At 37.1% G+C, this 23236-nt stretch overlaps 1 protein-coding gene across 2 annotated transcripts in view; it reads left to right on the top strand.

Annotated features, from left to right (window-relative positions):
• The window catches only part of SPATS2 (spermatogenesis associated serine rich 2), a 138752-nt gene that overhangs the window by 106379 nt on the left and 9137 nt on the right, over positions 1–23236 (top strand). For both annotated transcript variants that reach the window (XM_007179303.3, XM_007179304.3), the window contains exons 6-9: positions 6902–7163; positions 8422–8601; positions 11334–11469; positions 20989–21047. In XM_007179303.3, the coding sequence (XP_007179365.1) occupies positions 6902–7163; positions 8422–8601; positions 11334–11469; positions 20989–21047 (637 nt within the window). The remainder of the gene's footprint in view (positions 1–6901; positions 7164–8421; positions 8602–11333; positions 11470–20988; positions 21048–23236) is intronic.

The raw sequence follows: 23236 nt of genomic DNA, 5'->3' as shown, positions 1-23236 counted from the left end.
AGTGTTGTGTTAATTTCAGGCATATAGCAAAGTGATTCAGTTATACACACACACACATATACTTTTTTAGATTCTTTTCAATTGTAGGTTATTACAAGATATTGAGTATAGTTCCCTGTCCTTGTTGGTTATCTATTTTATATATAGTCGTGTATATATTTTAAGCCCAAACTTCTGATTTATCCCTCCCCGCCCCCCACACCTTTCCCCTTTGGTGACCATAAGTTTGTTTTCTATGTCTGTGAGTCTGTTTCTGTTTTGTAAATAAGTTCATTTGTATCATTTTTTTAGATTCCACATATAAGAGTTATCATATGATATTTGTCCTTCTCTGTCTGACTTCACTTAGTATGATAATCTCTAGGTCCTCTTTTTCAAGATTGTTTTGGTCCCTTGAGATTCCATATGAATTTTAAGATGGGTTTTTCTATTTCTGCAAAAAATATCATTGGGATTTTGATATGGATTGCACTGAATCTGTAGATCACTTTGGGTACTATTGACATTTTAATATTAAGTCTTCCAGTTCATGAACATGTAATGTGTTTCCATTTATTTATGTCTTCTTTAATTTCTGTCCACAGTGTTTTATAGTTTTCATTGTACAAGTCTTTCACTTCCTTGTATTAAGTTAATTCCTAAGTATTTTATTCATTTTGATGCTATTGTAAATTGACTTATTTTGTAATTTACTTTTTAGATTGTTAGTTCATGTATTGAAGTACAACTGATTTTTTTTATTTTTGGATTCTTTGGTCCCGCCCCCACTTCTTATTTTTATTTTTTTATTTTTTAAATTTTTAATTTTTAAATATTTATTTATTTATTCATTTATTTATTAGGCTGCATTGGGTCTTAGTTGTGGCGTGTGGGATCTTCATTGCAGCACATGGGATCTTTCATTGCGGCGCGCAGGCTCTTCATTGTGGTGTGCGGGCTTCTCTCTAGTTGTGGTGTGTGGGCTCCAGAGCACGTGGGCTCAGTAGTCGCAGTGTACGGGCTTAGTTGCCTCACAGCATGTAGGATCTTAGTTTCTTGACCAGGGGTCGAACCCACGTCCCCTGCATTGGAAGGTAGATTCTTAACCACTGGACCACGAGGGAAGTCCCCCGAAGTACAACTGATTTTTGTGTGTTGACTTTGTATCCTGCTGCTTTGCTGAATTTATCTATTTGTTCTAACTGTGTGTGTGTGTGTGTGTGTCTGTGTGTGTGTGTGTGTGTGTGTAATCTTTAGCGTTTTCTACATATAAGATCATATCATCTGCAAACATATTTTACTTTTTCCTTTCCCACTTAGATGCCTTTTATTTCTTTTTCTTTCCTAATTGCCCTGGCTATAACTTTCAGTACTGTGTGGAATAGAAGTGGCAAAAGTGGGCATTCTTACCTTGTTCCTGATCTTTGAGGAAAAGCTCTAGTCTTTGACCATTGTTCACTGTGGGTTTTCGTATATGGCTTTTATTATTTTGAAGTAGGTTTCTTCTAATCCCCATTTTTTAGTGTTTTTATCATAAGAAGGTATTGAATTTTGTCACATATTTTTTCTGCATCAATTAAGATGATCATGTGGGGGTTTTTTTTCCCTTTATTCTGTTAATATGGTGTATTACATTGATCGATTTCCTTAAGTTGAACCATTCTTGTGTTCAGGGAATAAATCCTACTTGGTCATGGTGTATAATCCTTTTAGTATGCTGCGGAATTTGATTTGGTACTGTTTTGTTGAGAATTTTTGCATCAGTGTTCATAAGGGATATTGCTTTGTAGTGTTTTTGTCTGGCTAAGTATCAGGGTAATGCTGGCCTCATAGAAAGAGTTAGATAATGTTCCCTTCTCTTCAGCCATTTTTTGTTTTGTTTTGTTTTTGTTTTTTAAAGTTTGACAAGAGTAAGTGTTTGGTAGAATTCACTAGTAAAGCCATTGGGTCCAGCGCTTTTCTTTGTCAGGAAATTTTTGATTACCGATTCAATCTCCTTACTAGTTAGATTTTCTGTTTCTTCATGATTTAGTATTGGTAGGTTTTATGTTTCTAGGAATTTAAACATTTCATCTAGGTTATACAATTTGTTGGTATACAGTTGTTCATAGTATTTTCTTAAAATCCTTTTTATTTCCATAGAATTGGTAGTAATGTACCCACTTCCATTTCTTATTTTAATAATTTGAATCTTCCCTCTTTTTTTCTTAGTCCATCTAGCTAAATGTTTGTCAATTTTGTTGATCTTTTCGAAGAACCAGCTTTTGCTTTTATTGATTTTCTCTACTTTTCTGTTCTCTATTTCATTTATCTCTGCTCTAATCTTTATTATTTTCTTCCTTCTGCTAGCTTTGGGTTTACTTTGTTCTTTTTATTTATTTTTTTCCTAGTTCCTTAAGTTATAAAGCTAGGTTGTTAATTTGAGATCTTAGTTTTTAAGGTAAGCATTTGTAAATTTCTTCCTTAGCACTGCTTGTAAGTTTTGGTATATTGTATTTTCATTTTCATTTATCTCTAAGTATTTTCTAATTGCCCTTGTTATTTCTTCTTTGATCCAGTCATTGTTTTAAAATGTGTTGTTTAATTTTCACAATATCGTAGATTTTCAAGTTTTTCTTCTGTTATTGATTTCTAACCTTATCCCATTGTGGTCAGAGAAGACACTTTGTATGATACCTATCTTTTAAAATCTGTTGAGACTTCATTTGTGCCCCAGCATATCATCTATCCTGGAAAATGTCACATGTGCACTTGTGAAGAATATGTATTCTATTGTTGTTAGGTAGAGTGTTCTGTATACGTCTGTTAGATCTAGTGGGTCTGTTGCATTCTTTAAATTCTTTATTTCTTTACTTATCTTCTGTCTAGTTATTCTGTCCATTACTGTGTGTAGGGTATTGAAGTCTCCAAGTATTATTGTAGAACTGTCTATTTCTTCCTTCAATTCTGTCAGTTCTTGCTCCATATATATAATTCTTAAAAGATTTATTATTTATTTACTTACTTACTTATTTTTGTCTGCATCAGGTCTTAGTTGCGGCACGTGGGATCTTTGTTGAGGCATGCAGGATCTTTCATTGTGGCGCGCAGGCTTCTCTCTAGTTGTGGCGTGCGGGTTTTCTCTTCTCTAGTTGTGGCATGCAGGCTGGGCGGGTGGGCTCTGTAGTTGTGGCATGCGGGTTCCAGAGCACATGGGTTCTGTAGTTTGCAGCACGCAGGCTCTGTAGTTGAGGCACACAAGCTCAGTAGTTGTGGCTTGTGGGCTTAGTTGCCCTGCGGCATGTGGGATCTTAGTTCTCTGACCAGGGATTGAACCTGCATCCCCTGCATTGCAAGGCAGATTCTTTACCACTGGACCACCAGGGAAGCCCCTGCTCCATATATTTTGATGGTCTGGGTTTGTCAGGTGCATAAATGTTTCTAATTGTTAAATCTTCTTTCTGTATTGAACTTTTTATTAATGTGTAATGTCCTTCTTTGTCTCTTGTAAGCTTTTTTCATTTAAAGTCTATTTTTGTCTGATATGAGTCCAGCCATCCCTGCTCTCTTTTGGTTGCTATTTGCATGGAATATATTTTTCCATTCTTTCACTTTCAATCTATTTGTGATTTTAAATATAAAGTGAGTCTCTTGTAGACAGCATATAGTTAGATAGTGTGTATTTATCCATTCTGCCATTCTCAGTCTTTCGATTATAGAGTTTAATCCATTTGCATTTAAAGTAATGACTGATAGGGAGGGACTTCTTTCATTGTGCTATTTGTTTTCAATGTTTTTAGATTTTTTGACCCTCATTTTCTACATTACTGTATTTTTGTGTGTTTAATCAATTTTTTGTAGTGAAATGTTTAAATTCCTGTCTCATTTCCTTTTGTGTATAAGCTGTAGCTATTTTCTTTATGGTTACCATGGGGACTCCATTTAACATCCTAAAGTTATAACACTCTAATTAAATTTATACCAACTTAACTTCAATAACATACAAAATTTTTGTTCCTTTACAGCTCCATCCCCACCCTTTTTGGTTGTTGATGTCACAAAATTACATCTTTATACATTGTGTGCCCAAAAATATAAACTAATAATGCTTTTAACTGCATTAGTCTCTTAATTATGTAGAGAACAAGATCTGGAGTTATGAACCAAAGTTGCAGTAATATTAGGTTTTAGACTGATAGTTGGTTTTGTTTTTTTTTAATGTATTAGTCTTTTAAATAATGTAGAAAACAAAAAGTACAGTTACAAAACATTGTTACAATAATACTAGCTTTTGTAATTGCTTACGTATTTTACCTTTATCAAGTTCTTTATTTCTCCATATGCCTTCAAATTACCATCTAGTGTTCTTTCATTTCATGTTACAGGACTCCCTTGAGCATTTCCGGCAGGGCAGGTCTGGTGGTTATGAACTCCCTCAGCTTTTGTTTATCTGGGAATGTCTTAATTTACCCCTCAGTTTTGAAAGACAGTTTTGCCACATATAGGATTCTTGGTTGACAGGTTTTTTTTTTTTTTTTTTTTTTTTTAGTGCTTTGATTATATCTGCCTTCTGGCCTCCAAAGTTTCTGATGAGAAATCTGCTAATAATCTCACTGATGATCTCTTGTGTGTGACAAGTAGCTTCTCTATTGTTGCTTTCAAGATTCTCTCTTTTGTCTTTTGAAAGTTTGATTACAATGTGTCTCACTGTCTCTTGGAGTTCATTAAGCTTCTTGGATGTTTATAGTCTTGTCTTTCACCAGATTTGGGAAGTTTTCAGCCATTATTTCTTCAAACATTCTTCCCTTTCCCTCCTCCCCTTCTGCAGTTTACACGATGCTATGTTGGTTTGCTTGATGGAGCCCCACAGGTCCCTTAGGCTCTGTTCACTTTTCTTCAGTCTTTTCTTTCTCTTCCTCAGAGTCAATAATTTCAATTGTGCTATCTTCAAATTCACTGATTCTTTCTTCTGCCTTTGAATCCCTTTAGTGATTTTTTAAAAATTTAAGTTATCATACTCTTCAGCTCCAGAATTTCTTTTTTGATTTCTTTTTAGGTTTTCTAATATTTCCATTTTGTTCATACTTTGTTTTCTTGACTTTTCCCACATCTTCCTTCAGTTCTTGGAGCATCTTTAAGACTGTTGTTTTAAAGACTTTAAATTAAAAACAAAAACAAAACAAAAAATGCACTAGGCATTTGAGGAAAAAGAATTCTCCTTACAGAAACTGCTAGCTTAGGAACATATTACGAATCCAAGTTTACATAATTAAAGTGAATCTTTGGATGAAAAAATAAATAAATTCTTTTTTTTTTAAATTTATTTATTTATTTTTGGCTGCATTGGGTCTTTGTTGCTGCACGTGGGCTTTCTCTAGTTGCCGCGAGCAGGGGCTACTCTTCATTGCAGTATGTGTGCTTCTCATTGCGGTGGCTTCTCTTGTTGTGGAGCACAGGCTCTAGGTGCACGGGGTTCAGCAGTTGTGGCATACAGGCTCAGTAGTTGTGGCTCACGGGCTCTAGAGCACAGGCTCAGTAGTTGTGGTGCACGGGCTTAGTTGCTCCGCAGCATGTGGGATCTTCCTGCACCAGGGCTCGAACCCATGTCCCCTGCATTGGCAGGAAGATTCTTAACCACTGCACCACCAGGGAAGTCCCTAAATTCTTTAATATATCTCCCAACAGGTCTTTTTCAGGGAAAGTTTCTGTTGATTTATTTTTTTCCTTTGTATTGGCCACACTTTCTTGTTTCTTTGTGTGCCTTGCGATATTTTTGTTGAAAACTAGACATTTTAATCTAATAATTTGATCACTCTGGAAATCAGATTCTCCCCCTTTCTCCAGATTTGCTGGTTTTTGTTATTACTATATTTTTAAATTGTTGTAAGCTGTCTCTGAACCAAGGGTCAGCCTAAGGTGTAAACTTAAGGTCTTCTCAGGTCTTTTCTAAGCTTTTCCCTGGGCATGCATTGGTTACTTTGAAATTTTTTCTATATATGCAGTTGTTTTTGAACGTCCTAGTCTTTGATGTCCGGCTCCCAAAAGGGAATAAAGAAAAATGAAGTGGGGAGGAAGGGGACCACCCCTTTAATTCCCCTGAAGGTCACTTCAGCCAGAGGGGGAGGGGCTTGCAACAGTGGGAGGAGGTACAACAACAGTGGTTGCCTTCCTCTTTGTCTCTACCTTTGTAATCAAAAGCAGCAGTCAGTGATCACAACACAGATCCCAGATATTTGAAGGACAGGTTCCTTTTTGCCTACCCTGGCTTCAGCAAGCTACGTGCCAGCTGTTCCAAGAACAGGTGCACAGCTGCCTGTTCCCTAGCTGGGGGTGGGGAGTGAGTATCTGCTACAGAGCTCAGATCTGAAATTGACTGAAATTAACCACAATTTACCATCCAAGTCTTCTCCTGGAAATTATAAGCCTTCAGTAGACTCCAGAGTTCCAAAATAGTTAGACAGACTCTGCCAGTGTAATTGTTGTCTAGGTGGGGAGACAGATTTCTGATGCAGCATCCTCTGCAGTGCAGATTTAATTTGTCTTTATTAGACTGAAGTTTCACTTCATTCCATATGTTTATATCCTACACCACTTTTTCTGTCGGGTTATTGTTTTGTTTGTTTTTTGTTAGAGCTCTCTCTTTATATTTAGCTCTGTATATATTACACATTTTTTTCACATTTTTTAATTTATCTTTTGATCTTTCTTATGGTGGGTTTTGCCATGCTTTAATATTTTATTTTTATGTGTTTGAGTTTATCCAAAGTATCTTACATAGTTATGTTAGTCAGTAGTTGAACATACACAAAAATGTGTTCAGTTTCTGGAAGAGCAAATGAGAAGTTGGTAACATTGGTTGCCTTTGGGTAGCTGGAGTTACCTCTCTGGATTGTGGGGGGTGTTCTTTTTCTTTTCTTTTTTTCAAATCTTTAATAACCATTAGAACAAAAAGAAGAAAAGCAAACCAAAACCTGCAGCAGAACCAAGTAACAGTATCCCAGATTCCAATAAACTGGTTTCCATTCAAGAGGAACAGTCTGCGCCTTCCTCAGAGAAAGGTGGTATTAATGGTTACCATGTCAACGGCGCCATCAATGATACTGAGTCTGTGGACTCACTCAGTGAAGGTATGGAGGCACTTTCAATAGATGCCAGAGAATTGGAGGATCCTGAGTCTGCCACACAAGATATGCTGGATAGAACAGGTGAGTATATTAACAACAGATCTTTGAAAAGTTCCATTCTATTGAAAAATACAGGGACTTCCTCGTTGAGAAACCAATCAATAAATTAAATCTAGTTAGTCTTTTACTTTTTAGTTTTGTTACCTCTTATGTGAAAGAGTCATATTTTGTAATTATCAAAGGCCTAGAAAAATATAGTTCTTGTTTCATTGTCTCAAATTTTAATTTTAGTCTAAATCAGCCTTATGGAAATCTTCTAATTTAATAGTCCTGTAGTACTTAGAGATTATAGAACATGACCTTAAGATGTTTTTTTAATTTCACACTTATTAAGGAAAATGATGATGATGAGTTGATGTTGATATTATTATTCTAAGACCCAACACAATGAGGAATATAGAAGCATAACTGTAATCCCATGGCTTTCATTAGAAGTAGACTGTTGGTTTTTTTAGTCCCACATTTGTTTTTTAGTAAAGAATTAAGATTAGTTTTATTTGTAAATTCAGGTATCTTGTACCTTTTGTTTCATTAACCATTTTGATGAGTGCTGGGAAGATATTGGGAATATATTTTTTAAAATAGGCTTTGTATAAAAAAAAATGTTCTAAAAAAAAAAATAGGCTTTGTAATTACTTGTTTGTTAATCCAGTTCCCCTTGCTCTGTTGCTGCTGGCTTTATAAATGTAATGCCAATTTTAAAATTATGCTGTACTTTTCAGATGTTCTTCTATTGATTAGTTCACATGCACACACACACAAAGACTTAGAGAAAAACATAGCACCTCAAACAAACCAAAGATAGTCAATGGCTTTCATTTTTTTCTGAACTAGCTTTCCTCTAATTTCCTAACTCTTTGCCCTCTCTATTCCCTAAAGCTTTTAAAACTCTTCTTTCCCTGGGACAGTGTAAAACTCTTTTCCTCGACATAACTTACAGAAGCTTGTCAGAAGGTGGTGATATTGACTCTCTTCACTTCCTTGTGCCCAGAACTACAAGGAAGTTACCAAGGTACAGGGAATGAGCTAGCCTATCTGGAGATGGGTTAACAAAGAATCCTCCTCTTCAATTAGGACTGAAGCCTTTTAGGGCTAAGCCAGATAATACTCATAGCCTCACTGACTCTGCTCTTTGTTCTATTCTGTCAGTTGATTCTGTTCACAACTTTTAAAGAGGCATCGTTTTGGCGCATTTTTACCTTTTTTCTTTGTGTATACTTAAGACTGCTTGATTTACCCCTAAATTGTGCTCTAATATACTGGCCTCTTCCTTTGACAGGATGCATGCTGGAGAATGGTGTCTCTGATTTTGAGTCCAGGCCTTTGACTGTGCACTCTGCTCAGAATTCTCAACAGAATAGAAATGCTGCCAAATCTCTCTCAAGACCTACCACAGGACCTCAGCTTTCAAATCTAGGAATAGAAGATGTTCCACTCTCTTCCACCCACAGAAAGCTAGGTAAATCAGAGGCCTTCCTTTGAGAGAAAACAATAAAATCTGTGTTTTTAGCTAAAGAGGGCAAATTATCTTTGTTCTCATACGTAAGGTTTCAGAATGGGCAGCAGGTAATACTTTTTCTGTTTTCCAGGCAGTGTCTATCCACCCTTTCCCCGTTTTGTGTACACAGTTGGAGTCTGATAGTAGTTTAGATGCTGTACAGTCTTGCTACAATAATGGGGATCGTTTTTGTGAGCGAAAGTCAAGGATGCCAGGATGACTTTTCTGCTAACATTAACCTGTTTGTTTTATTTGCTTTACTGCAACATTTCTGTGCTATTTTCTTCACTTTTATCTCCTGGTTGACTCAACAGTAAAAAGCTCTGCCATCTTTGAAATGACCCTTTGAAGAAATATTTTAATTTCTCTTCACAACTTCATGCTCTTACTGATACCTGTAAGACTATAGCTTTAAACAAGGTCATTTTTTCTTAAGCATTTACTTAGCATTGACTGATGGTAGCCATTTGCTTTTTTTTTAAACTATAATAGTTATTTAAATAATCAGCCAATAATTAAACCAATAGAGATAATAGCCCTTCTGCCATCTAAGCATGGCAGTCCACTCACCTGAACAAATGAAACAGAGAAATGTAAAAGACACTTGTAACCTGTAGCTCTTTATTGAATTATTTATTCCACATGAGCCAAATTTAATTAGCGAAGCTCTCCTTTTTCATCTTTCTAACGTAGCCCTCAACTTGGTGCAGAAAGGCAAGTCAGAGACGATTTAGTCAAGCAAAAATAAAGGCACAGGGCTTGAAAGCTTTTAGGTAGATTTTAAAGAAATCAAGTTGAGATGAGGAAGGATTTAAATAAAAAATTGAAAATCTGTATCTTGGCACATTACAGATCTTGGCAATTTGCTAGATCAGTTATTCCAACTACCAACTACTTACAGAAGCTTGTCAGAAGGTGGTGATATTGACTCTCTTCACTTCCTTGTGCCCAGAACTACAAGGAAGTTACCAAGGTACAGGGAATGAGCTAGCCTATCTGGAGATGGGTTAACAAAGAATCCTCCTCTTCAATTAGGACTGAAGCCTTTTAGGGCTAAGCCAGATAATACTCATAGCCTCACTGACTCTGCTCTTTGTTCTATTCTGTCAGTTGATTCTGTTCACAACTTTTAAAGAGGCATCGTTTTGGCGCATTTTTGTAATAATTGTAATAATTTTGACATTGGTGAATATAAAAAGGTTAATAGAACTCTCAGAAACTGGTTAAAATGTGTTGGGTAGGTAAATATATTTCATCTTTATCTACAGTGTTGGCTTACCCACATATAATGCTTCAAACTGTACTACCGAGAGAGAATTTTACCAATTTTGTAATGTCTACATGGTGAATTGTATTCTACTAAATCCTGTTATTTAGAGAGTTTTGAAAATCTGGTACCTACTGACAGGTCTTCTTTTAGTCTTTTTCTCTCTGTGTTTCATTTCATTTTGGATAGTTTCTAAAATTGACATCTTCAACTGTATTAATCTTTTTTTCTTTAATAGTTTTTAATCTGCTGTTAATCCAATCCAGTGTATTTTTCATCTCAGACATTGTGGGTTTTTGGGTTTTTTTTTCATCTCTAGAGGTTCAGTTGGGGTCTTTTTAAATATCTTCCATGTCTCTCCTTAACATGCTTATGCTTTTCCTCTACGTTCTTGAACATATGGTATCTGATTATATTAGCTGTTTTGATGTCCTTACCTACTTGATTCTACATCTGTGTCATTTCTGCACCTGTTTCTATTCATTGATTTTTCTCTTCATTATGGATCAGTCATACTTTTTTCTGCCTCTAGTAATTTTTTATGGGATGCCAGACATTGTGAATTTCTCTTTGTTGATTGCTAGATATTTTTGTATTTCTTTAAATATTCTTGTGATTTATTCTGGGACTGTTATTTGGAAACAATCTGAAGCTTGCTTTTTTAAGCTTTGTTAGATGGAAGTAGAGCAGCCTTTAGTCTAGAGCTAATTACTGAGGCAGTACCCTTCTAAGTACTCTACCTGGTACCCCACTCTGGCTGGTATGAACATGAACTATTCCTGGTCTGGGTAAGCTCTGAGTATTATTCCCCCTGCTGCTTTCAAGTGGTTCTTTTCCCTGTTTCGGGTAGTTTCTGCACACCCATGCACTCAGAATCCTCTGTAGATCTTTGTACAATTTTTTCATTTTTGTGTAGCTTTCTCCTCTCCAGTATTCTGCCATGAGAATTCTAGCCACCTTGGCCTCATTGAATTCTCAACTCTGTCCCCTCAATTCAGGGAGACTTCCAGGCTCAGTTTAGGATTTCTCCTCCTTGCATTGCAGCCTGGAAACTCTCTTATGGCAGTAAGTTGGGGCAGTCATAGGCCTCACTTCTTTTGTGTCTGTTTTCTTCGCAGGGGAGTGTGGGGTAGTGGGTGAGAAGTACTGCCTATTGTTCATTGTCTGAAAACCATTGTTTCATATATTTTGTGTGTGTCTGAAGTTTTTTAAGACAGAAAGGTAAATCCAATTCCTATTACTCCATCTTGGCCACGATACTTATTTAAAAAAAAAAATCTATGAAAACATTAGTTTTTTGTTGAGGAGTGTGGCCATTTAGGAAGTATTCTTAGTCCACGTGACATTTGTTACGTTACATGCTTAGGTGTTCAGATCCAGCTTTCAAGTCACCTGTGCTCCTTTTTTTATTGGGGTTTTTTCCAAGGTTCTAATATTGAAAAATCTGTGAAAGACCTCCAGCGCTGCACAGTGTCTCTTGCACGATATCGAGTTGTAGTTAAAGAAGAGATGGATGCTTCCATTAAGAAAATGAAACAAGCTTTTGCTGAATTGCAGAGCTGGTAAGTTAAGTTGCTTTTGATATCAGTACACAAAAATGATCGTTTATAAAAGATGGTTAGCCATTCACCAAATTCTTTAATTCCTAACTCTTAACTACTCTACATAGTGGAGAAAGACTTAAAAATCCTATGCTATATTTAGCTTTCTGATTCATTCTACTTGTGGTCACAGTGTGGGAATGAGTGGTAGAGAGAACTCATAATGCTTTAGGAATGGGCCTAAATTAATATTAACTTAACATTGTTTGGAAAGGGACAAATAATTATAGAGTAGGTCATGCATCCTTACATTAGGGTCTGTCTTTTAAACCGGGAATCTGTAACCAATGACATAATGTTTTTGAACAAAGTTATAAAGTAGAAAAGATGTCTTTGTTTTCCTGATGCACCCCACCCTAATGGTCTCTTCTGTGCCCTATTATTAATCATTGATTTATTTTAATTTTGTGTTTTTTAAACTTGTTTTAAAAAATTCTATCTTAAAATGTATGTGTTCTGTAGGGGAAATAGGGTTTAGTAGTTAAAGAGGTTTGGGTTTAGTAGTTAAAGAGGTTTGAAAATACTTAAAATTTTTTTTACTACTGGACTTCTTAATGCCTTTTCAGTGCTAATCTGCATTGTGAATTTACAAGAGGGAGCTATTTATCAAATATATTTGATTATAGATTATAGAATCTTTGGGAGGAGAAATATATTCTAATTTTTTTTCTAGAACACTGAAGCTGTTTTAACTATTAGATAGTAAAGTGGTAACTAATTTTTAAACCATAACTCCTTTCGGGGGGGTATTTGCACTTTATAAGGGACTTTTTTGAAAACGGAAAAGACCTAAGGACCAAATTAAGTAAAATGATAGGAAGACAAGCAGCTAGATTGATATTTGGGGATTTAAGACTGTCCATTCTGCTTACTTGTAAGACTTGCGTGGATCTGAAATGTGAGAGGAAGTTTTCATGAATAGGGAGGACCTACACCACTCTTCTTCCCAACCATCCATCCGTTTTCTTGCCTGTCTATGGGCTGTTTCCTGAGGTCATATTCAGCCATGTCTCTGTTCACAAACTTAGTCTGGTCACTTCATGCCACAGCAGACAAAAGATAGAGGGAGTGTGGGTAGCCTCAGTCCTCCTGTTCTGTGGAATTGAAGAAAGGAGTGAATTAATGAAGATGTAGAATAAAGCCTCCCAAAATTTGCTGACCACTGCTTTTATCATTTGCAAAGTGTGGAGTGGTCCATGAACCAAAAAGTACTTTTAGGATAGATAATTCATCTGCTAGTCTACCCATGCTTTGTCCTGAATCCCAAGTTTCCCCTTTCAGGTTTTATAGCTAGAAATTCAATGTCGTATCTTCTGTTTTTCTTCTATACATTTTTGCTCTAGCCAGATTACTCGTCTCAAAACTTAACATACACATTTCCTCTTCCATATACTAGTTAAGGCCACTTTTCCAGCCTGGTAATGCTCTCCTATATTTTCTGCTTATCTAAATCCAACCAATTCTCCGAAATTCACCTTAAATAAACTCTAACTTCCCCTGGAAATTTTTCTAGGTAACTGATTTCTCCTCTTTCTGACCCTCTGGGGGAAAGCCCCATGCCCTTTGCTCTGGATTATTATCATATCAGATATTGTTGGCTCAAGAAAAGAATAAAGAGCTAAGGGTAGAGCATCACAACTTTGCCTTGACAAACCTCCAGTCTCCATGATTATTTAGTTTACTGATTACTTAGCCACAGGATCTGATTCCATTCAGAACCAGCCTGAACCAGGAAATACAGTTCCGGGAGAGAGATTTGTGAGTCCGTGTTGACTTGGAACCCAGTCAGGGGGAGCCTCCTTTAATAAATGACAAGTGAAATGGTTTCCTGCCTAGAAACTGTGTATTTAGGATTGATTAGCAGGCGTAGCAACCAGGTCAATTTAACTTGAGGAAAGACATTACCTGCCCTTTCCTGCTGGTGTAAAGCCTTCTCTCTGGATGATTGTGTTTTTAAACTGGCTTATTTCAATGCCCCTGTAGTTTCTACTTCAAGATATAATTGGCAGGTGAGCTAACTCTCTTTGGCACTGAACCAGAGCTTGGAGTTAACGTCACTTAGGAAGCCATTTTTTGTGTTGGTTACAGTATTAAAGAAAAGAAAAGCGTTCTAACAAATTTGCAACAGTAAGATTACATTACACCTGACGGGGCACTAGGAGAATTACGCCGATAACTGCTTTCACATCGAGGCCAAATGAAAGCTGACATTTACCTGTGGGAAGGTAAAAGCAGAGGCTTCCCAGGATGTAAAACGTCAAACCTGTTCTTATTGGTGATCCAGTAATAATCATCTCTAGACCCAGGTTTACTTTTCTTGTTAATTAATAAAATTTGTCTGACACATTGTTGGAGCTCCTAGCTGACTTAAGTTTAAGGCTGTTAAGGAGCAGGATATGAAGTAGAACATGAAGCTGGAGTGTGTAAACTACTTCGGACAGTTGTCATAATATGTGTCGGTGAAAAGTGCCAACAAAATACACACTCAGCCTGCCTTTTAAATAAAATTTCTGTTTTATTGAAAGTCAAAAGGTACTTACTAAAAGGAGAAAATGGGTAATAAATTTGGGATTCTACAGCACACAAAGTCAATGTAAGCCTGTGCTTAAGACTAAAGTTTTTCCTGGCTGATTCCTCATTCACCTGAGAAAAGTTATTTCCTTTTATTTGAGCTTCTCTTTTCTTCTTATAATAAACTTAACAAAGGCTTTTAGATCCTTAAATTTAAAGCCCATCTGTAGAGATGCTGAAAATTTAGAAAATAATTTTATTAATGAAAGCACTTTCAAAAATGTCTAAAAACCATAGAAATAAAGGAATGGGCTACTGTTATAATGTGTTATCAGAAAGGTACCTAGCACTCTTTAGTTTTAAATTATTCTTCAGTTTTCGCATGTTTAGTACACTGATATCTTATTTCTACTAGTTCTTGCCTCCATGGCTCTCGATATTTTTTGATTTAAAATTCTAACCCTTTAACCATCTATGAAAATAACTAAATAACATACGAAGATTACTTTACAGTACCAAACATGTTCAATCATACTATCTGATTTATTCATCCAGATTTCTGTCCTGTGCAGAGGGAACTTTATATTTTACTTTACTATTAAAAGGAATTTGAGCCTTAGGTTAAGCTGTTTGCCTAACATGACATCGTAAGTTGCAGACTCATTATTTGAATCTGTGTGTTCTGACTCCCAGTAACCTATATGCTCTTCACCCCACCCATCACTGATGGCTCACTTCCCCACTAAAGCTTGAGAAGAAGGCTAGAGACTCTTGGTACATATCTCATACGTTATCTCCTCCTCAGCTTAAAGGCTGTGTCACAGAGAAACCCCACTGCAGGAGAATTTAGGGACTAAGGAATTCAGTTGTTATAGAATAGGGTTAGAATGAAGAGGACCAGGATTTTGACTGAGCCTATGAACGCCTTTAAAGGATTTTTTTAGTTCAATAAGACAAAACTATAAGAAGGACCATTCCATCCAAAATATTTAATGTTCTTTTTATTTTGTAATTCATAAGGGCCTAAATCACTCTTCTTAAGTCACAATTTGGAGTGACTTGCAATTCAGATATTCTTCAGGTCAGATCTTAGTTGTGGGAAAGGCATGAAGATTTTAAGAGAAAGGTTACTGTGGAGGGGGTCAATTAGAAAAGATTTCTTGGAGGAAATGAATCATTATCAAGCCTTGAAACCGCATGGAATTTACACTGGCAGAAATGGTAGGGATCCTTTAAGAGTTATGATATAAGCAAAGGCATAGAAGGGACATATAGGGACTTCACAGTGTAGCTAGAGCTAAGGGGCAATAGTTGAAAGTAGTGAGAGAGAAGTCAGAGGCTAAAGTAGAATGAGAGCATTTGATGAAGGAATCTGAATTTTGTTTTTCTTTTTTTTAAAGTTTCCTTTATTCCCTCTTATTTTTACTATATTCCCATAATTATAACAATTGTTTTAAAAAAAATAGAAGTCATATAACTCTACCACCTTAACACATAATTAATTTTTTATTTTTTGTGTTCCCTGTGTCCCTTATCTATAAGCATGCGTAATCTTAATAGATATAATCATAGTGAGATTGTAATTTTGTAGTGTATTCTTTTCACTTAAATTATCTTTGATTCACCTCTGTATAACTGCCTGCACTGTGTTAGTATGTGTATGTGTTTATTTAAGAATTTCTAGGGACTTCCCCAGTGGTCCAGTGGTTAAGGCTTCACCTTCCAATGCAGGGGGTGCGGGTTCGATCCCCGGTCAGGGAGCTAAGATCCCACATGCCTCACGGCCAAAAAACCAAGACATAAAACAGAAGAACAAATTCAATAAAGACTTTAAAAATGGTCCACATCGGAAAAAAAAATAAGAAGAAAAAAAGGGACTTCCCTGGCGGTCCAGTAGTTAGGACTCTGTGCTTCCACTGCAGGGGGCACAGGTTCAATCCCTGGTCCGAGAACTAGCATCCTGCATGCCGTGAGGCGTGGCAAAAAAAAAGAATTTCTAGACAGTGGATCTGGAATGTATAATGATTTACCAGAGTAATATGAGGGCATTTTACTAAACAGATATTCTGCTGAAACTGAGAAATCAACATGACTACAGAAATTAGAATAATAATTGCTGTTGCCATTTATTGAGGTATTATTGTATGTCAGAAACTTTTATGCACAGTATCTATATATAACAATATCATTTGTAATATTATACTCATTTTATAGATGAAAAAAATGGGCACAGAAAAAAATAATTTGCCGAAAGTCGTACTTGTTGTTAAGTGATACTTTTCCACTCTATCATGCTCCCTTTTTTGTGTCTTACCAGATATCTCTGTTTGCCTTTATTTTTTCAGTCTTCGCCTTCCTGGTCCATATATGTCTCCCTTTAGACGTTGCTATCATATCCAGAGAGAAGGTTCAAAAAAACAAGTCCCGGTTTAGGATCAAGTCAGCCACTCGTTATGTGGCTTAACACTCCAACTAGTTTTCCTTACCAGCTAGAAACTTGAACAATGAGCTCCTTGGTAATCTAGATTGCTACTGTTTCTTTTTCCCAAAACATACTGTAAAATATCATCGAATCATATGGTCTCTAGTATTACTTTAGAACTGAGATGCTTTGACCACTGGAGAAGAACAGAAAGAAAGGTTTTCCATTAAGGGCCCGTCCCCCAAGAACAGCTTATATCCACATTCTAACTTCTTAAAAGCTACTTGAGATTCTTGAAATGTGAAAATTACATTACATGCTTTGTAAAGGCCTCCGAACAGAGAGGAACCGAGCTTTCATAAGATCCAAATTTGATTTAATAAACGGATTCTTTCCATTCATTTTACCCCAGTTGTTCAGCTCAACATGATGACCTGGCTGCCTAACTGGTGTTTTTCGTTTCTCTTTTGAGCCCGGACGTGTGTACCATACTCATACAACCAGCTCTGGGAGTACGGAGTTTCATGAAACACTTGAAGCATCATTAATTCTCTGCTAACAAAAACTACTGAAAATTCTATTTTTTGGTTGTTTTATATGGGAAGGGAGATGTGTCTTCAGAGAAACAAAGGTGTTTGCACTGGCTTGGCTTGGCTTGGATTTCTGCTTTAGTGGAATTCGAATAAATAGGTTTTAGGTTTTCAGCAAATAAAATCAAGTTCAAATGTTTTGTAAGAACATTATTGAGTGGTTTAGAGTATAAACCCTTGAAATAATTAGTTGGCTCAGGAATTGCCAGAGTCGTTTCTATTATAACATTGTCTTCTAATGCAACAACCATAAACAAATGATCGTTAACAGTTTTTTGGTACCAAGGAATTACTGAAGGCAATAGCTTTAATCAGTAAGCTACATGTTAAATATATTAATTAAAGGGCTTGTTTCAAATGATGGATATATAATGTATCTTAGAGATATGAATGGTGATGCTACAGGAACAACTATTCTGACCAACTGAATTACGCAAAAGCTTTAGAGTAAGTTGAGGAAATGTGAAGATGGTAAAAAGTCTTGGTAAGGAGGGAAGGAAATAGAGAACATTCAGACATTTACCAGTCTTTTTCCTTAACAGCGACAGGACATCTAAAACCATCTTTCATGGTCAAAGAAAGGATATGGAAATTCTCTATGCTATATAAGGCCCAGGCTTAATAAGACCTAGTGTCTTTCTAAACAGAGTCCCAGCAATATTTAGTGGATTTTCATTATCACTTTCTGAGTCCAGTGTTATCAGATGCTCATCATCATGTATTTCCATTCAGGAAAGCCATTTATTGAGGTATTATTGTATGTCAGTACCCTCAAGTACTGAGTAAGAAAGGTAACAGAAAGTCTGGCAGCCTGAATGAGCCTTTGATCACTCTCTGAGAGGACTCATTGCTTGTAGCTATGGCATCTGAAAACTATTACCTCAAACCACAGGTACTTTTGAATCTCTTGGCCACAGATCCATACTGGGACCACCATACAGCTTAGAACAGGTGGAAACTTTAGCTTAAGTTTCCTCATTGTCAGAAAGTTGTATTACATTAAATTACTATTTTTAATTGTAAAAAATGCCTCTGCTGTTTATCTTATGCTTAGCCTACTTTCCACCTTTGCACTCTTCTCACCTTCTCTGTTTATTTTGTGATGCGCATGTTTCCGCACTTAAACTTTCAACATACAGAAAAGTTGAAGGGATAGTACAGTGATCGGTGTATTTGCTCTGTGTGTGTGTGTGTGTGTGTGTGTGTGTCTTGGTGGAACCATTTGGAAGTTGCAGACATAACATGCCATCCCTAAATGCTTTAGCATTAATTACCTAAAATACAGTCATTCTTCTACACAACTGTAATACATTATGTGATGTACTTTTAAGAAAGTTCTTAATAGTGTTTTGTGTTGGTCTCAGCCTATCTTTAGTGATGCTCTCAGCTAGGAATGCCTGGGGGCACTCACCTGGGCCCCATACTGCTTGTGGCCCCTGCCCCCCATGAGCCAGTGTTGCGGCGGACTGGCCCTTGTGGTTCTTACGATTGCCAGATGCACCTCAGCAGCAACCATCAGGGGATTCTGAAGAAAAAAACAGGTTTATTACTCACAAGTCGTGGAGGGTACATGGCATGCCTGGAACCACACAGCGAAGTGAGCCTAAGGAGAGTACAGACCTGGGGTCATGCCTTTATTGGGGTTGAGGGTGGGGTGCCTAGGGTTTTGCGGGTTCATTCTTTATTAGTAAATTTAAAACATAAGAGCAAGAAAGCGTGGGAAGGAAAAGTAGGATCACTCAAGTGGGTCAGTTATCTAGGTCGCCCAGGGCCTTCTAAAAGGGGAACCTCATAGGTGGGGTGGCCTGGCTCTTTATGAATGTCGGCAACCGAAAGCTTAATGTTGGGCACTTACATTATAATCAAAAAAGCTGATCGCCAGGCACTTACACTACATATAATTTAACATTTATTCATTTTTCTATTTTAAAGACTTGTAAAGAATTTAATGAAAAATTGCAAAGATTCATCAGGCTTTTCTCTGAGAAAATATCCCAACAGTTAACCAATAGATTCCTCTGTTTAATGCTTGGCTGACATCACAGGACCTTTCAGTAGGTGTTACCAATAGATGGTAACATGACAAACAACAAACAAAAAGAAATAGAAGTGCTTACTGCTTTTCAGTGTTTTTTGGCATGAAAAGGTAAGCTTTTGTTTCTTTTTTAATTGGAGTGGTCATACGGTTGCGCACACACTGCCCTGTGAATTTCTTATGAAATGAGTTATTCAAGAAACAAAGGTTATGTAAATGGATGCTAATCATTCTTACAGGGAAAAAAAAGTACCATCACGATGTAGTAGCTCGTACGGACACAAAAAGTCTTATTGTGACCGTGCAGAACTTTTTTTCCTAATAAAGATTGTAAGCTGCAAAAATCTTACTTGTTTGCTGAGCTCTTTTAATAAACATTTTACAAGCTTTGTCAGAGACAAATTTGTCATCTGATGGACACAGTGTCTGCATCTTAAGGTGATTCAGCGACAGAATAGAGGTAATGATAAACTCGAAGCCTGGTAGCTCCTGTCTCAGATGTGCTTCTGTTTTGCCTTTTAGGTATTCCAAATGCTGCTAGAGTTCTTGGAGCAAAATATTTGCCAAGGTTTGGGGAATGCTTTCTTAGCAAAACTATTGCTACCCTATCACAATAGTTGTATCTTCTCTCTAGTCTGGTGCTTTGGGATTAATATGCCAACCAAATTTGTTTCGTTACAAGTCTGTGTGTTAACATCATGCATAATGATGATCAAACCTGTGTTCTCCAGCACTTGACTATAACGGATTTTGCTCCTTGAGGAAATGTCCCTGCCTTATACTTTTTTGTATATCTCACTATAGTCTCCATAGTAACTACTTTGTGCCAGCATAACAACATATTGAGCTAAGTTGAATTAGACTCTGTGTGTGTGTGTGTGTGTGTGTGTGTATGCATATGTGTGTGATTAGTTTTACAACCAGGAACAAGAGGAGAACTTTTATTAACCCTGTAGTTATATTGCCACTCAAAAGGAGAAATTAGAATGAATTTCAAATATGAAGAGATTTGGAACATTTCATGTGTGTGCAGGTATTAAAGTTTTAGTTTTGTGTTTTTGCTTTTGGGGTTTTGTTTGTTTGTTTGTTTGTTTGCCACCGCTAAGCAAAACTGATATGGTAAGGAAAATTATTTTCATCCAGAGGTTTAACCCTAGGGCAGCCTATTATTTCTTTACATGTTCGCTGAAGGTGGTGGGCTCTTTTCTAAGAACATAGAAAAGCTTTCCCATGCTTACAAACCATTTACATTGGCAGGGGAGAATATTCTAATTGCCCATTTAATGTTCTTTTTCTGTAAAAAGCCTTCCAAAAACCTTTGATTCCATCTTTTCTGGATTACTATTAAACGTTTACCTGAAACCAGCACAGTATATGTATGTCTTTTGACTACTCTGCATTCTTGAGACTAAAGCACCAGTGGACTTGGTGCAACTGTGCTAAAATGTTGAAGATGTATAAAACCTAATCGTGGGTAAATTTATCATGCCCTAGCAGGAGTATTGCCTGGTAAAAATTCATTAGAAGCAAAGCTGTCCAATTTTATAGACCGAAATATAAAATAAAAAATATGCACATATGTAGAAATATGTAATTTCCATGAGGACTTCCGCTTTAGCACAACTTACCAAGAAATGTTTTGTAGCTTGCTACTGCCATCTACTGGTTCTCAACTCTTAGATGAGTAGCTACTGGTTTACTGTAATATATAGAAATAAAAGGGAATTAGATTTCTTTATTGGAATCTTTAAAAGAGTCTTTGCTGAGGGTGAGATAGGATTTTCATGTGGTATATACAGTGTTTATTTTGTAGTATGCTTTTAGGGAACAAACTTATAAGTCTTTCTCCACTATTAGCAATGTGCTGTGTTCCTGTTTGAGTTTCTGATCAAACCTTTTTTCCCTTTGTCATCCCTTCCTAGTTTAATGGATCGAGAAGTGACATTGCTTGCTGAAATGGACAAAGTGAAAGCTGAAGCAAGTAAGACTGATCTTTATTAAAGCTATTACCTGCCTCTCAACCCCCATTAAAAAAGCTCAATATAGGGCTTCCCTGGTGGCGCAGTGGTTGAGAGTCTGCCTGCTAATGCAGGAGACACGGGTTCGAGCCCTGGTCTGGGAGGATCCCACATGCCACGGAGCGGCTGGGCCCGTGAGCCACAGCTACTGAGCCTGCGCGTCTGGAGCCTGTGCCCCGCAACGGGAGGGGCCGCGATAGTGAGAGGCCCGCGCACCGCGATGAAGAGCGGTCCCCGCACCGCGATGAAGAGTGGCCCCCACTTGCCGCAACTGGAGAAAGCCCTCGCACGAACCGAAGACCCAGCACAGCCAAAAATAAATAAATAAATAAAATAAATAAATTTAAAAAAAAAAAAAAAAAAAAAAAGCTCAATATAAATGCCACAATAAGAGTTTATATATTTGGTTAAACAGTCTTGAGCAGTTGTACTATGCTGGCATAGGAATCCTTTCAGGTGAAACAACTTTACAAGAGGCTGTTTTTCAATATTTCCAAATTTCAATATTTTGAATATAGAGTTCAGTGTCTAAGAGACTAGACTACTTCATGGTATCTGCCACCACAGCACCAATTAAGGAAAATAAAGTATCTTGCAGGTGCCTGGGTTTTATTTTGTTTTTTTCCTCCAGTGATTGAACAATTCCATTGGATATTTTTCTACTTGGAAAAAAACCTTTGGCATAATCAGAGGAGACGTCATCAGGTTGCCTACAATCAGTGTATCCATTCCTGTCATTACCTCTTTCAGAACTTTCTTTGTTTTCTCCGGTTGTAGAAACTTCACTCAGTGTCTGTTATCATTGGGTAGGGAAAAAGTCAATTAATTGAAGGTTCAGGATACCCATGACGAGGGTTCTTTGAAAGCTTACTAAAATGGAGTCTGGAGGAATAGTCTAACTTGGATAATTTGTGGGGTTTTATACAGAAGAACCAGATATCTGTTTTCTGTCATTTCTATTAAGGGTTAGGTTAAAGATACACAGCTATATGAAAAGAAGGGAATGCCAACTGCACCTTGTACAATGGCATTGATTTGGGGCTTTTCAACAGTTTTTCCTTCGTGCATTGAATGCCAGATTTGTAATTAGGAAGGTTGTTTCTTTTAACCTACTCTCAAACTGGTGAGAATGGAAATAGGTTGAGATGATGACTCACAATTAAATAATTTGTGTCTGTGGTCATGGGCCAGAGGAGGCAGCTTTGAAGCACTGAGCTGAATTCAGTTTTGATCCATTTTAATGAAATTTTGAGTACGTAACAGAGATGCTATACATTGTTTTTCAGAGGTGAGATTTCATTTAAATTGAGTGGTATATCCTGAAATTTCCAGTGACAGTTTCAGTCCATTCTTGTACCTATGTGTTCTCTTTTTGAAGTTGAAGTTTCAGAGAAAATAAAATTAGTAAGAAGACATAGCCCCTAAAAAAAAAAAAAAAGACATAGTCCTTACTGTTGAGAAGAAGGTGGTTTTTGGGGGGGCTACATTGGGTCTTTGTTGCTGAGCGCGGGCTTTCTCTAGTTGTGGTGAGCAGGGGCTACTCTTCATTGTGGTGGGTGGGCTTTTCATTGTGGTGGCTTCTCTTGTTGCGGAGCACGGGCTCTAGGCGCGCGGGCTTCAGTAGTTGCAGCAAGTGGGCCCTAGAGTGCGTGGGCTTATTAGTTGCGGTGGGTGGGCTCCAGGGCGCGCGGGCTTCAGTAGTTGTGGTGCCCGGGCTCAGTTGTTGTGGCTTGCAGGCTCTAGAGCGCAGGCTCAGTAGTTGTGGCACACGGGCTTAGTTGCTCCGCGACATGTGGGATCTTCCCAGACCAGGGCTTGAACCCGTGTCCCCTGCATTGGCAGGTGGATTCTTAACCACTGCACCATCAGGGAAGTCCGAAGGTGCTTTTTAAAATGCATCTTTTATAGAAAATTTTGAACATATTTCAAATAGAGAGGCTAATATAATTAACCCCCAGCACCCAGCCTCAATCAGTTATCAATTCATGGTCAATCTTATATTATCAAATACAGTCCACCCTTCTCATGCTAAAAATCCTAGTTCTCAATGACACTAATGTAATTACTCATTTACCAATAATATCAAAAAGGTGTTTCTTTTTCTTTTCTTTACACATTATAGTTTATTAATTATATGTTCATAGTACTTCAC

This window comes from Balaenoptera acutorostrata, chromosome 11, assembly GCF_949987535.1.
Source record: "Balaenoptera acutorostrata chromosome 11, mBalAcu1.1, whole genome shotgun sequence".
NCBI lineage: Eukaryota > Metazoa > Chordata > Mammalia > Artiodactyla > Balaenopteridae > Balaenoptera > Balaenoptera acutorostrata.
The sequence above is the reverse complement of the archived record's forward strand: the minus strand, read 5'-3'. Positions and strand labels throughout refer to the sequence as shown.